Source organism: Lonchura striata, chromosome 27, assembly GCF_046129695.1.
Source record: "Lonchura striata isolate bLonStr1 chromosome 27, bLonStr1.mat, whole genome shotgun sequence".
Taxonomy (NCBI): Eukaryota; Metazoa; Chordata; class Aves; order Passeriformes; family Estrildidae; genus Lonchura; species Lonchura striata.
In genome coordinates this window covers 9491980-9506040 of record NC_134629.1, presented here as the reverse complement: position 1 = coordinate 9506040, position 14061 = coordinate 9491980, and the positions used below count along the sequence as shown (strand labels likewise).

The 14061-nt window shown below is 59.3% G+C and overlaps 1 protein-coding gene across 1 annotated transcript; it reads left to right on the top strand.

Moving 5' to 3' along the window:
- Positions 1 to 538: 538 nt before the first annotated feature.
- Positions 539 to 9035, top strand: LOC110484572 (photoreceptor ankyrin repeat protein; the record flags this gene model as incomplete). Its single annotated transcript, XM_077788589.1, has 5 exons — positions 539 to 902; positions 3159 to 3288; positions 5442 to 5582; positions 8042 to 8489; positions 8664 to 9035. Coding segments are annotated over 5 exons (1426 nt in total), but the record flags the coding sequence as incomplete, so codon positions are not given.
- Between the last annotated feature and the right edge of the window lie 5026 nt (positions 9036 to 14061).

Sequence of the window (14061 nt, the reverse complement as noted above, 5' to 3'; positions counted from 1 at the left end):
GCTGGGATGTGCTGGGCTGGGCTGGGATGTGCCGGGCTGTACTGGGATGTGCCGGGCTGTACTGGGATGTGCTGGGATGTACTGGGATGTGCCGGGCTGTACTGGGATGTGCTGGGATGTACTGGGATGTGCTGGGCTGTACTGGGATGTGCCGGGCTGTACTGGGATGTGCTGGTATGTACTGGGATGTGCTGGGATGTACTGGGATGTGCTGGGATGTACTGGGATGTGCTGGGCTGTGCTGGGATGTGCTGGGATGTGCTGGTATGTACTGGGATGTGCTGGGATGTGCCGGGATGTGCCGGACTGTACTGGGATGTACTGGGATGTGCCGGGCTGTACTGGGACGTGCCGGGCTGTGCTGGGATGTGCTGGGATGTACTGGGATGTGCTGGTATGTACTGGGATGTGCTGGGCTGTACTGGGATGTGCCGGGCTGTGCCGGGCTGGGCCGGGCTGTGCCGGGCTGGGCCGGGCTGTGCCGGGCTGGGCTGTGCTGGTTCCCTGCCATTCCCACACCCCCTCTGTGTGTGCCCAGGAGCAGCGACAGCCCCAGTGCCCCCTCGGCCGCCCGGGAGAGGCTCCTGGCCCCAGGCCGGGCTCGCTGCCCCCGCCCGGGCCGGATGACCGATGCCAGCCTGGACGCCTCCAACCCGGAGCTGCACTATGAGGAGGATGAGGAGGAGGAGGAAGCAGCAGGATCCTCGCAGCCCTCGGACACCAGCAGCATCTTCTCCGAGGACTCCATCTACCCCTGCTCCGAGGTGCCCGCCGAGGCTGGGGGCGCGGGGCTGCTCACTCTGTACCAGTGCTGTGCCAGGAACGATGCCAGGCTGCTGCGGGAGCGGCTGGAGCGGGGCGTGAGCCGCAGCGAGGCCACGGAGCTGGACAGCAACGGGAGGGTGAGCGGGGACTGGGGTGCCCAGCGGGGCTGGGGTGCACAGAGGGGACTGGGGGTGCCCAGAGGGGCCGGGGGTGCCCAGAGGGGCCGGGGGTGCCCAGCGGGGCTGGGGGTGCCCAGCGGGGACTGGGGGTGCCCAGAGGGGACTGGGGGTGCCCAGAGGGGCTGGGGGTGCCCAGAGGGGACTGGGGTGCACAGAGGGGCTGGGGGTGCCCAGAGGGGACTGGGGTGCACAGAGGGGCTGGGGGTGCCCAGAGGGGAATGGGGGTGCCCAGAGGGGAATGGGGGTGCCCAGAGGGGACTGGGGGTGCCCAGAGGGGCTAGGGGTGCCCTGCGGGGGCTGGGGGTGCCCAGAGGGGCTGGGGGTGCCCAGAGGGGACTGGGGGTGCCCAGCGGGGAATGGGGGTGCCCAGAGGGGCTGGGGGTGCCCTGCGGGGGCTGGGGGTGCCCAGAGGGGCTGGGGGTGCACAGAGGGGACTGGGGGTGCCCTGCGGGGGCTGGGGGTGCCCAGCGGGGCTGGGGGTGCCCAGAGGGGACTGGGGTGCACAGAGGGGACTGGGGTGCACAGAGGGGCTGGGGGTGCCCAGAGGGGAATGGGGGTGCCCAGAGGGGAATGGGGGTGCCCAGAGGGGACTGGGGGTGCCCAGAGGGGCTAGGGGTGCCCTGCGGGGGCTGGGGGTGCCCAGAGGGGCTGGGGGTGCACAGAGGGGACTGGGGGTGCCCAGCGGGGACTGGGGGTGCCCAGAGGGGCTGGGGGTGCCCAGAGGGGCTGGGGGTGCCCAGCGGGGACTGGGGTGCCCAGAGGGGACTGGGGGTGCCCAGCGGGGACTGGGGGTGCACAGAGGGGCTAGGGGTGCCCAGAGGGGACTGGGGGTGCCCAGAGGGGAATGGGGTGCCCAGCGGGGACTGGGGGTGCCCAGAGGGGCCGGGGGTGCCCAGCGGGGACTGGGGGTGCCCAGAGGGGCTAGGGGTGCCCAGCGGGGGCTGGGGGTGCCCAGCGGGAACTGGGGGTGCCCAGCGGGGACTGGGGGTGCACAGAGGGGCCGGGGGTGCACAGAGGGGCCGGGGGTGCCCTGCGGGGTTGAAAAATCCCCGGGGCTGGGGGAGGCTGAAATGGGGCAGGGAGTGGGATGGGGGTCCTGGAGTCGATCTAAGCTGGGATTGATCCAAACCTGCTGAAGGGTGGGCAGGAGGATGGGATGGGGGTCCTGGGTTTGATCCAAACTGGGGTTGATCCAAACTGGGATTGATCCAAACTGGGATTGATCCAAACCTGCTAAAAGTGGGGCAGGGAGTGGGGTGGGGGTCCTGGGGTCGATCCAAACTGGTAAAAGTGGGGCAGGAGGGTGCGATGGGGGTCCTGGGGTTGATCTAAACCTGATAAAAGTGGGGCAGTTGGGTATCGATACCAGATCAATATCCATATTTTTAATAAATCGCTTTCTAACTTTAAAATGTTCGAGAGTTTTTGTCCCTCACAGTTGGATATCGGTACTGGATCAATATCCAGATTTCTTTAATTATTCAGAGCAGGAGCTTTGTAAACACAAACTTTGTAACTTTAAATTCTTAGAGAGTTTTTGTCCTTCACAGTTGGGTACCGATACCAGATCAAAATCCATATTTTTTAACTTTTTAACTTTAAACTTTAGGAGCATTTTTTTCTGTCACAGTTGGATACCGATTCCAGATCAATATCCGTATTTTTAATAAATCACTTTCTAACTTTAAACCCTTAGAGAGTTTTTGTCCCTTGCAGTTGGGTACCGATACCAGATCAATATCCATATTTTTAATAAATCACTTTCTAACTTTAAACCCTTAGAGAGTTTTTGTCCCTTGTAGTTGGGTACCGATACCAGATCAATATCTGTATTTTTAACAAATCACTTTCTAACTTTAAACTGTTTGGGAATTTTTGTCCCTCACAAAGTTGGGTACCGATACCAGATCAATGTCCATATTTTTTAATAAATCACTTTCTAACTTTAAACTCTTGGAGAGCTTTTATCCCTCACAGTTGGATATCAGTACCAGATCAATATCCATATTTGTTAATAAATCACTTTCTAACTTTAAACTCTTGGAGAGCTTTTATCCCTCACAGTTGGATATCAGTACCAGATCAATATCCATATTTTTTAATAAATCACTTTCTAACTTTAAACACTTGGAGAGTTTTTGTCTGCCACATTTGGGTATCGATACCAGACGAAAATCCAGATTTTTTTAATGAAATCCTTGTTCCCCTGGGCAGAACGGGCTGATGGTGGCCTGCTCCAAGGGCTTCGTGGACATCGTGCCGCTGATGCAGAAGTGTCCCTACATCAACATCAACCAGCAGGACAACGATGGCAACACGGCCCTCATGATGGCAGCCCAGGCAGGTCCGCGCCCCAAAAACGGGATGTGACCCCCCGTGACCCCCCAAAAACCCCAGAACGAGCTCCTGGGTGATCCCAGGGGACGCGCGGCATCAGCTCCGCTCTAAAAATGGGGTGGAAATGGAGATGGGGCAGCTGGGCTGGGCTGGAGCTGCCCCGTGTGCCCCAGAAATCGCCGGGGGCAGAAATCCCCAAAATTCCAGTTGGGCTCTGAAATCTCCAAAATTCCAGTTGGGTTCTGGAAGCCCCAAAATTCCAGTTGGGCTCTGAAAGCCCCAAAATTCCAGTCTGGTTCTGGAAGCTCCAAAATTCCAGTCGAGCTCTGAGCTCTGTGTATATATTTTTTATTATTATTATTATTATTATTATTATTATTATTATTATTATTATTATTATTATTTATATGTATTAATATATTATTATGTGTTTATATATACAATTATATTTATATAATTATATAATTATATAATTATATTTATAAAATATATATATTATATATTATATTATAGTTATATAATTATATATAATTATATATATAATTTTATTTATATATTATATATTTTTTATATAAATATATATTTATATAATTTTATATATAATTATATAAATTTATATTATATTATTATATTTGTATATTATTATATTATATAAATTATATATAATGATATAAATATAAATATAAATATAAATATAAATATATTTCTATATTTATATTTATATAATTATATTTATATAATACTACAATTATATTTATAAAATTATATCTATAATACTATTTTATATAATAATATATATAATAAAATATATATATAATATAATTATTATTATAATGTGAACCACAAGCAAGATAAAGAATTATTTAAATTCTCCATCTCTCTTCTGTCTTTTGCCTGGTTGGAATTTCTGGTTTTCCGTGTGAATTCGGAATCTCTGATTTTCGGTGTAAATTCGGAATCTCTGGTTTTCGGTGTGAATTTGTAATTTCTGGTTTTCGGTGTGAATTCGGAATCTCTGGTTTTCGGTGTGAATTCAGAATCTCTGATTTTCGGTGTGAATTCGGAATCTCTGGTTTTCCCTGTGAATTCACAATTTCTGGTTTTCCCTGTGAATTCGGAATCTCTGGTTTTCGGTGTGAATTCGGAATCTCTGATTTTCCATGTGAATTCAGAATTTCTGGTTTTCCCTGTGAATTCACAATCTCTGGTTTTCCGTGTGAATTCACAATCTCTGGTTTTCGGTGTGAATTCACAATCTCTGGTTTCCCCTGTGAATTCACAATCTCTGGTTTCCCCTGTGAATTCACAATCTTTGGTTTTCCCTGTGAATTCACAATCTCTGATTTTCCATGTGAATTCAGAATTTCTGGTTTCCCCTGTGAATTCACAATCTCTGTTTTCCGTGTGAATTCACAATCTCTGGTTTCCCCTGTGAATTCACAATCTTTGGTTTTCCCTGTGAATTCACAATCTCTGGTTTCCCCTGTGAATTCATAATCTCTGGTTTCCCCTGTGAATTCACAATCTCTGGTTTTCGGTGTGATTTCACAATCTCTGGTTTTCCCTGTGAATTCGGAATCTCTGGTTTCCCCTGTGAATTCACAATCTCTGGTTTTCGGTGTGAATTCACAATCTCTGTTTTCCGTGTGAATTCACAATCTCTGGTTTTCGGTGTGAATTCACAATCTCTGTTTTCGGTGTGAATTCACAATCTCTGATTTTCCATGTGAATTCAGAATTTCTGGTTTCCCCTGTGAATTCACAATCTTTGGTTTTCCCTGTGAATTCACAATCTCTGGTTTCCCCTGTGAATTCACAATCTCTGGTTTTTGGTGTGAATTCACAATCTCTGGTTTCCCCTGTGAATTCACAATCTTTGGTTTTCCCTGTGAATTCACAATCTCTGGTTTCCCCTGTGAATTCACAATCTCTGTTTTCGGTGTGAATTCACAATCTCTGGTTTCCCCTGTGAATTCACAATCTCTGGTTTCCCCTGTGAATTCACAATCTCTGGTTTTCGGTATGAATTCACAATCTCTGGTTTCCCCTGTGAATTCACAATCTCTGGTTTCCCCTGTGAATTCACAATCTTTGGTTTTCCCTGTGAATTCACAATCTCTGGTTTCCCCTGGCTTTGAGCTCGCCTCTCGCTGCTCCCAGGTCACGCCACCATCGTCTCGCTCCTGCTCAATTATTCGCCCGCGCTGCAGCTGGAGCGGCGCGACCCGCGCGGCCTCACGGCGCTCATGAAGGCGGCGCTGCAGGGGCGGAGGGACTGCGTGACCGCGCTGCTGCTGGCGGGTACCGGGCACGGGAACGGGCATGGGAACGGGAATGGGCACGGGAATGGGCACGGGAATGGGAATGGGAATGGGAATGGGAATGGGAATGGGAACGGGAATGGGCATGGGAACGGGAACGGACATGGGCACGGGGCGGAGGGACTGCGTGACCGCGCTGCTGCTGGCGGGTACCGGGCACGGGAACGGGCACGGAATGGGAATGGGAATGGGAACGGGAACGGGCACGGGAATGGGCATGGGAACGGGAATGGGAACGGGAACGGACATGGGAATGGGAATGGGAATGGGCATGGGAACGGGAATGGGCATGGGAACGGGAACGGACATGGGCACGGGGCGGAGGGACTGCGTGACCGCGCTGCTGCTGGCGGGTACCGGGCACGGGCACGGGCATGGGAACGGGAACGGGAATGGGCATGGGAACGGGAATGGGCATGGGAACGGGAACGGACATGGGCACGGGGCGGAGGGACTGCGTGACTGCGCTGCTGCTGGCGGGTACCGGGCACGGGCATGGGAACGGGAACGGGAATGGGAACGGGAACGGGCACGGGAATGGGCACGGGAATGGGCATGGGAACGGGAACGGACATGGGCACGAGGCGGAGGGACTGCGTGACCGCGCTGCTGCTGGCGGGTACCGGGCACGGGAACGGGCATGGGAACGGGAACGGGAATGGGAACGGGAATGGGAACGGGCACGGGAATGGGAATGGGAATGGGAATGGGCATGGGAACGGGAACGGACATGGGCACGGGGCGGAGGGACTGAGTGACCGCGCTGCTGCTGGCGGGTACCGGGCACGGGAACGGGCATGGGAACGGGAACGGGAATGGGAACGGGCACAGGAATGGGCACGGGAACGGGCATGGGAACGGGAACGGGAATGGGCATGGGAACGGGAACGGACATGGGCACGGGGCGGAGGGACTGCGTGACCGCGCTGCTGCTGGCGGGTACCAGGAACGGGCACGGGAATGGGCATGGGAGTGGGCACGGAAACGGGCATGGAATGGGCATGGGAGTGGGCACGGGGCGGAGGGACTGCGTGACCGCACTGCTGCTGGCGGGTACCGGGAACGGGAATGGGCACGGGAATGAGCACGGGAATGGGCACAGGGCAGAGGGACTGCGTGACCGCGCTGCTGCTGGCGGGTACCGGGAACGGGAATGGGCATGGGAATGGGAACGGGCACCAGGAATGGGCACGGGAACGGGCACAGGGCACGGGAACGGGCACGGGAATGGGCACAGGGCATGGGAGCAGGTACTGGCCACGGGAATGGGCACCGGGCATGGGAATGGGCACCAGGAACGGGCACAGGAACGGGCACAGGGCATGGGAGCGGGTATCAGGCACGGGAACGGGCATGGGAGCAGGGAACAGGGTGCTGGGCACGGGAGCGGGGAGGCTAACACGGCGGGCACGGGAGGCTGGCACAGCAGGCACGGGGTGGCAAAGGGCGGCACTGCCGGTCCGGGTCACACTGCTGCTCAGGGTGGCACTGGTGGCACTGCTGGACAGGGTGACACTGCTGGACAGGGTGGCACTGCTGGCACAGGGTGACACTGGTGGCATTGCTGGACAGGGTGGCACTGGTGGCACAGGGTGACACTGCTGGACAGTGTGGCACTGGTGGCACTGCTGGACAGGGTGGCACTGATGGCACAGGGTGGCACCGGTGGCACTGCTGGACAGGGTGGCACTGCTGGACAGGGTGGCACTGCTGGACAGGGTGGCACTGCTGGACAGGGTGGCACTGGTGGCATTGCTGCTCAGGGTGACACTGCTGGCACTGCTGGACAGGGTGACACTGCTGCTCAGGGTGACACTGCTGGCACTGCTGGACAGGGTGACACTGCTGCTCAGGGTGACACTGGTGGCACTGCTGCTCAGGGTGACACTGCTGGCACAGGGTGGCACTGGTGGCATTGCTGGACAGGGTGGCACTGGTGACACTGCTGCCCACTGCTGTTTTTCAGACAGATATAAGTTTGGTTCATTTGTATATCAGGGATTAATCCTCCAATTACCTTTAGCTAATTAAATCATATCCCCCAATTTGTACCCCCTCAATTCACTTCTTTTATACTTTTCAGGGCCTGAGGCTGTTGGGTGTCCTTGAGTTTCAGGCCTGGAGGAATTGCTTTGTCTGACCAAAAAAAATTCACTTTTTTTATACTTTTCAGGGCCTGAGGCTATTGGATATCCTTGAATTTCAGGCCTAGATGAATTGGATTGTGTGACCAAAAAAAAAATCACTTTTTTTATACTTTTCAGGGCCTGAGGCTGTTGGATATCCTTGAATTTCAGGCCTAGCTGAATTCCTTTATCTGACCAAAACACAAAGACACTATGCGCGTGGAGTTTAGAGTTCCGCCCCGATACACCAGAGGATTTAAAATCCCATCAAATCCCAATCCCGGTGGCCTCACGGCGCTCTGTGTGTCCCCAGGAGCCGACCTGCAGGCCGTGGACGCCGTCAAGGGCAAGACAGCCAAGGAGTGGGCGACCTTCACCGGCCGCTTCGAGACGTCCGCGCGCATCCGGAGCCTCCTGCGGCGCCCGCGCGCCGAGCAGTTCACGGCCCGCTACCGGCCCGAGTGGCCGGCGCTGGCCCAGCTGGTGGCCAAAGCCCTGAGCCCCAAATCCAGGAGCGAGAGGCTGTCGGAGAAGATCCGATCCTTTTTCACCCTCAGCATCCCCCGCGACCCCGAGGAGGACGGCGTGCTGGACCACATGGTGAGGATGACCACGGCCCTCGGCAGCCCTTTCGTGGCCACCGCTTGCCAAACCGTGTGCCCCGACAGCCCGCCCGAGGTGGGCAAGAGGAGGTTGTCGGTGCCCGAGATCCTCGGGCAGCACGCGTCGGAGACGGAGGAGGAACCGGAGGAGGAACCGGAGTCATCCTCACAGCCGGGCTCAGGGGGATCCTGCTGCTCGAGGAGATCCTCCTGCTCGGGGGGAAGCTCAGGGAGATCCTCCTGCTCGAGGGGATCCTCCTGCCCAGGGGGATCCTCCTGCTCACGGGGTTCTTCCTGCCCGGGGGGATGCTCGGGGGGATGCTCCTGCTCGAGGGGATCCTCCTGCTCCCTGGAATCCTCCTGCTCACGGGGTTCCTCCTCCTCGGGGGGTTCCTCCTGCCCGGGGGGATCCGAGCTCCGGCCGCCCGGCCGCCTGCTGAGCCTCCTGCCGCTGTGGCTGCGGCGGGGGAACAGCGTCTGGCCCGGGGAGCCCGTCCCCAAAATCAAAGTGAGCAAAGCCTCGGGCTCGTCCGCCGGAGAGAGGAAGCCCCGGGTGAAGGACAAGCACCTCCTGCAGCCGCCCCAGTGGAGGTACAAGGTGCTGAAGGAGGAGAAGAAAGCGGCCGAGGAGGCCAAGAAGGGCGAGAAGAAGAAGAAAAAGAAAAAGAAAGGTTAAGGCTGGAGGTGTCGTGCTGGCGACAAGGTTCTTGCTGTCCCCTCGGATCTGCTGCCTTTTCTGGCGCAGGGGTGGGTTTGTTCCCGGCGGATGGGAATGAAATATCCCCGAGGGTTCCAGGCCCCTGCCTGGCTCTCGTCCTCTCCACCCCAAGGGTGGCCACCCTCTCATGGGACATGTCGTGCTGGGCACCGATGTCCTGAGACCCTGGAGCCATCTCCAGGAATTCCAGCGAGCAGGACTGTGCCACAAGTCCTTCCTGTTTTCCCTTTTATTTTTTTTTTAATTATTTTTTCTCCTTTTTTTTTTTTTTTTTGTTGTTGTTTTTGGCCTCTTTGATTTTTCCCGCGCTCTCAATCCCGTGGCGTGCGTTGGAAGGTGGCCGAGCAAATTAAAATGGAAGCGGTTGCCACGTTAGCAGCATTGGTGCCGTGAATGCATGACCCTAAAAAAACACTGAACCCTAACCCAAAATCTAACCCTAACCCCAATATTACCCCTAAACCAATATTAAACTAACCCCAACCCTAACCCTGACCCCAATATTAACACTAACCCCAATATTAACCCTAACCCTGACCCTGACCCTGACCCACCCGTGCTCACCTAAATGTGATTTCTTTGCCAAAGAGAGGAGCTGTGACCCCTCTCAAAAAGAGGGGCCGGGGGCCGCAGGCTCGGGGAGACCCCTGGGGAGGGCAGGGGGGGATTTCTCTTCCAAACCTCGGGCTGGGATCTTGTGCTTTCAACGAGAGCCCCCCCCCCTTTAACCCTTTAATTTAGGGCTCTGCCAGCTCCCCCTGCCCCCAGCTTTGCCCTCAGGGCTGCGGGTCGGGATGGGGGCACGGGGGGCAGCCAAAGGGCTGCGGGCAGGACAGAGGGCAGGACACAGGACAGGGGGCAGGACAGAGGACAGAGGGCAGGACACACACAGGGCAGGATAGGCAGGACACAGGGTAGAGGGCAGGACAGAGGGCAGGACAGGCAGGACGGAGGGCAGGACACACACAGGACAGGACAGATGGCAGGACACAGGACAGAGGGCAGGGCACAGGGCAGGACACAGGACACAGGACAGATGGCAGGACAGATGGCAGGACACAGGACAGAGGGCAGGACAGAGGACAGGACAGTCAGGACAGACGGCAGGACACACACAGGGCAGGACAGGCAGGACACAGGACACAGGGCAGGACAGAGGGCACAGAACAGATGGCAGGACAGATTGCAGGACAGACGGCAGGACACAGGGCAGGACACAGGACACAGGACAGATGGCAGGACAGATGGCAGGACACAGGACAGACAGCAGGACACAGGGCAGGACAGAGCCTTTGGGGCCGCTGGCGCTGCCTGCGGCCCCGGTCTGGGCACGGCGGGTGCCCCGGCAGCCCCGGGCACCGTCCCCGCTGCGAGCCCGCCGGCCCCGGGGAGGGAGCGCTCGGGGGATGCCGCGGCTCCCTCGCTGCCGCCGCCGCGCCGATCCCGACAAGGCTCCAAGGAGCCGCTCTGGCCACCGGGCGAGTCCATGCCCGTTCCTGGGAGCCCCCCGCGAGCCCCCCGCCCCAAACGGCCGCGCCCCCGCGCGCCGGGGGTTCCGCAGCGCTCCCGCCGCCGCAGCCGGGCCGGCCGCTCTCCGGCCGCTCCCCCCGCGCCTCTCCCTCCCTCTCCCGGCCCGAGAGCCACGCCGGCATCCCGGCTTCGCAGCCCGGTCCGAGCCGGCGCCACGTCCCCGCCCGCCCGAGCTGCCGGCTCGCTCCGAGGGACGCTGCGCTTGGGGTCGCTCCCTGCTCCCGGTTGGTTTTGGGGACCGGGGGAAGGGAGAGGTGGCAAACAAATGGCATCGCAGCGAAGGATGGGATAGGAGGGGACGGATGAGTATTTTAGGGTCGAGGGGTTGGACCCTCTTGCTACCCGTGGCAGGAATGAGGAAAAAGCCTCGCTTGGTGGGATGGCAGGACTGGGTTTGTGTTGTTTAAGGGCAGGAGGGGACGTTGATTTCTTTCCTTTTTCCTGTGGCCAAAACCTCACTGGTCAGCGCCAGCCCGGCGGGTTTAGGGGTCTTAGTGGGAATTTCCCCGAGGTTCAGGGCTGTAAAACCCTCGGGGCAGGCGTGCGGCTCCGTGCCCGGTGCTCGGGGAACGGCGTCACCCAGCGGCGCTGGGAACAGCCGCGTTCCAGATGTTCCAGCAACACCTGCCCAGCTGCCAGGCAGAACCTCAACCCTCTGCCCCTTCCTCCTGCAGCATCCTCCCCGCCGCCGCGTCCCCTCCAGGCCCAGCGCCGAGCCATGGGGTGCTCCAGCCCCGCGCTCAGCGCTCCGGCACCGCCGAGCTCCGGCGAGCCGGCCCTGCTGTGGCTGGCCGGCCTCACGGGCGCGCACATCGGCTTGGCGCCCATCTCCCAGGACCCCGAGGATCGCTGCAGCATCTGGGAGAACCTGGTGAGCCTGGTGAACTTCCAGTGCCCGGGGTTTCCCCTGAGCTCCGAGGAGCTCCGCCGCTACCTCGACATCCCGCGCTCGCCCTCCTCGGCGGCGGCCGCGACCCCCGCCCGCCGCCTGCCCCGGCCCCCCGAGCCCCCGGGGGACCCCGACTACCGGAGCGACGAGCGCCTCAAGCCGCCCTACTCCTACGCCAGCCTCATCTGCATGGCCATGGAAGCCAGCGAGCAGCCCAAACTCACCCTGGCCGCGATCTGCCAGTGGATCAGCGACAACTTCTGCTACTTTCGCCGCGCCCACCCCAGCTGGAAGGTAGGAGGAGGTCTGGAGCCCTCGGTGGGGCTCTCCGCGCAGCTCCGGCCCGCAGCGCCCCGCAGGATCGATGGGCAGGATCCAACCCCGGGCTTCTGTTCTTTTTTTGCGCGCAGAGCTCCATCCGGCACAACCTGTGCATCAACAAGCGCTTCGTCAAGGTGCCCCGCGAGAAGGGCGAGCCGGGCAGAGGCGCCTTCTGGAAGCTTCACCCCCAGTACGCCTCGTGGCTCAAGAGCAGCACCCGGCGAGGGCGCGGAGCCCTCCCCGAGCCCGGCCGGGCACCAAACCCCGGCGCAGCCCGGCCGGGAGCGCGGCGCCTCCTCCGCAGCCCCCGCGGCGCCTTCCAGGTGGGCGCGGAGCTGCAGCGGCTGCTGCGGGAGTTCGAGGAGTTCCAGAGCAGCCACGGAGGCGGCGGCCCCGCGGAGAACGGAGCGGGCCGGCAGGGCGAGCAGCGCTGGCCCCCGGCAGAAGAAGCCTCTTGGCCGGGCGAGCTGACGGAGCTGAAGGGCAGCAGCGAGTGGGACGCTCTGCTCGAAACTCAGGGAGATTTCGCGGCTTTTGGGCAGTTCCCACCTCCCACCCAGCCCGGACCCGCGAGGGTGCGGGGGCAGCAGCCGGGCTGGCCCCGAGTCCTCCCCGAGCTCAGCCCCGCCAAGCCGGGCTTGGAGGAGACCCTGGCGGCCGCGGCTTTCCTGGAGGCTGCGTGGCACCGGGAGGTGCGGGGGAACCTCCCCGGCTGCGTCCCCGTGGAGCAGGGGGCCGGAGACATCCCGGCCCCTCTGCCCAGCGGGATTTCAGGGATTGAGACTCTCTGGCCCGCTCAAGACTCTCTTAGAGATGGGAGATAGGAGATGAGATTAGGCTCAGAAGAGCTTTAGGGGTGGATGTAGATGGTTTTATGGATGAGGTTTCTTTTTGCTGCTTTCTGTTCTAGTTTTGGCTTGGGGAATGGTGCTGAAGATGTTTGGCCACTTAAAAATTTTTTTTCATTCGATTGGCAGTTTTTAAGAGATAGAATAAAGAAAAGAAAGCAGAGGAAAAACTCCCGTTTCACCTTCTGGTTTCGCTCCGGCACCCTTGGCTCGGCCCTGGAGGCCGGGGAGATCTGCCCAGCCCTGCCCTGCCCACCCAGCCCAGGGCAGCTCCTCCCGTGCCCTGGGGGAAACTGAGGCACGGGCTGAGCTCGGGGTGCTCGGGAGCCGCTCCGAGCCGGGCCCGTCCCCTTCCCCACGCGGCTGGCAGCGCCTGGGGCTGACCCGGCCCCGGGACGGGACTGTCCCGGTGCCACTGCCGGGACTGTCCCGGTGCCATTCCCGGGACTGTCCCGGTGCCACTGCCCAGGACTGTCCCGGTGCCACTACCCGGGGACTGTCCCGGTGCCACTCCCGGGACTGTCCCGGTGCCACTCCCGGGGACTGTCCCGGTGCCACTCCCGGGACTGTCCCGGTGCCATTCCCGGGACTGTCCCGGTGCCACTCCCGGGGACTGTCCCGGTGCCACTCCCGGGACTGTCCCGGTGCCACTGCCGGGACTGTCCCGGTGCCACTCCCGGGACTGTCCCGGTGCCACCCCAGCCCTGGGGATGCTCTGAGGAGCTCCGGGGCCCTCATGTCCCCAGTGTGTCCCCAGTGTATCCCAAATGCCCTCAGTGTGTCCCCCATGTCCCCCCAGTGTCCCCCGTGTGTCCCCAATGTGTCCCCAGTGTGTCCCCAATGTCCCCCAGTGTCCCCAGTGTCCCCAGTGTGTCCCCAATGTCCCCCCAGTGTCCCCCCAGTGTCCCCAATGTCCCCCGTGTGTCCCCAATGTGTCCCCAGTGTGTCCCCAATGTCCCCCAGTGTCCCCAGTGTGTCCCCAGTGTGTCCCCAGTGCCCCCAGTGTCCCCAATGTCCCCCGTGTGTCCCCAGTGCCCCCAGTGTCCCCAATGTCCCCCGTGTGTCCCCAATGTGTCCCCAGTGTGTCCCAGTGCCCCCAGTGTCCCCCCAGTGTCCCCAATGTCCCCCCAGTGTCCCCGTGCCCCCCAGCCCGTGACACTCCAGCCCTTTGTGTCCCTCAAGGACACCTCCGAGCCCTGTGCCCCCAAAAGTGCCCCCAAAGGTGCCCCCAGACCCATCGTGCCCCATCCCAGCACCCCCAAAGGTGCCCCAAAGGTGCCCCCGGCCCCCAAAGGTGCCCCCAGCCCCAATGCACCCCACCCCAGCACCCCCAAAGGTGCCCCAAAGGTGCCCCCAAAGGTGCCCCCAGCCCCCAAAGGTGCCCCCCCAGCCCCACGGCTCCACTCTCGCCGTGCCCCCCGCCCC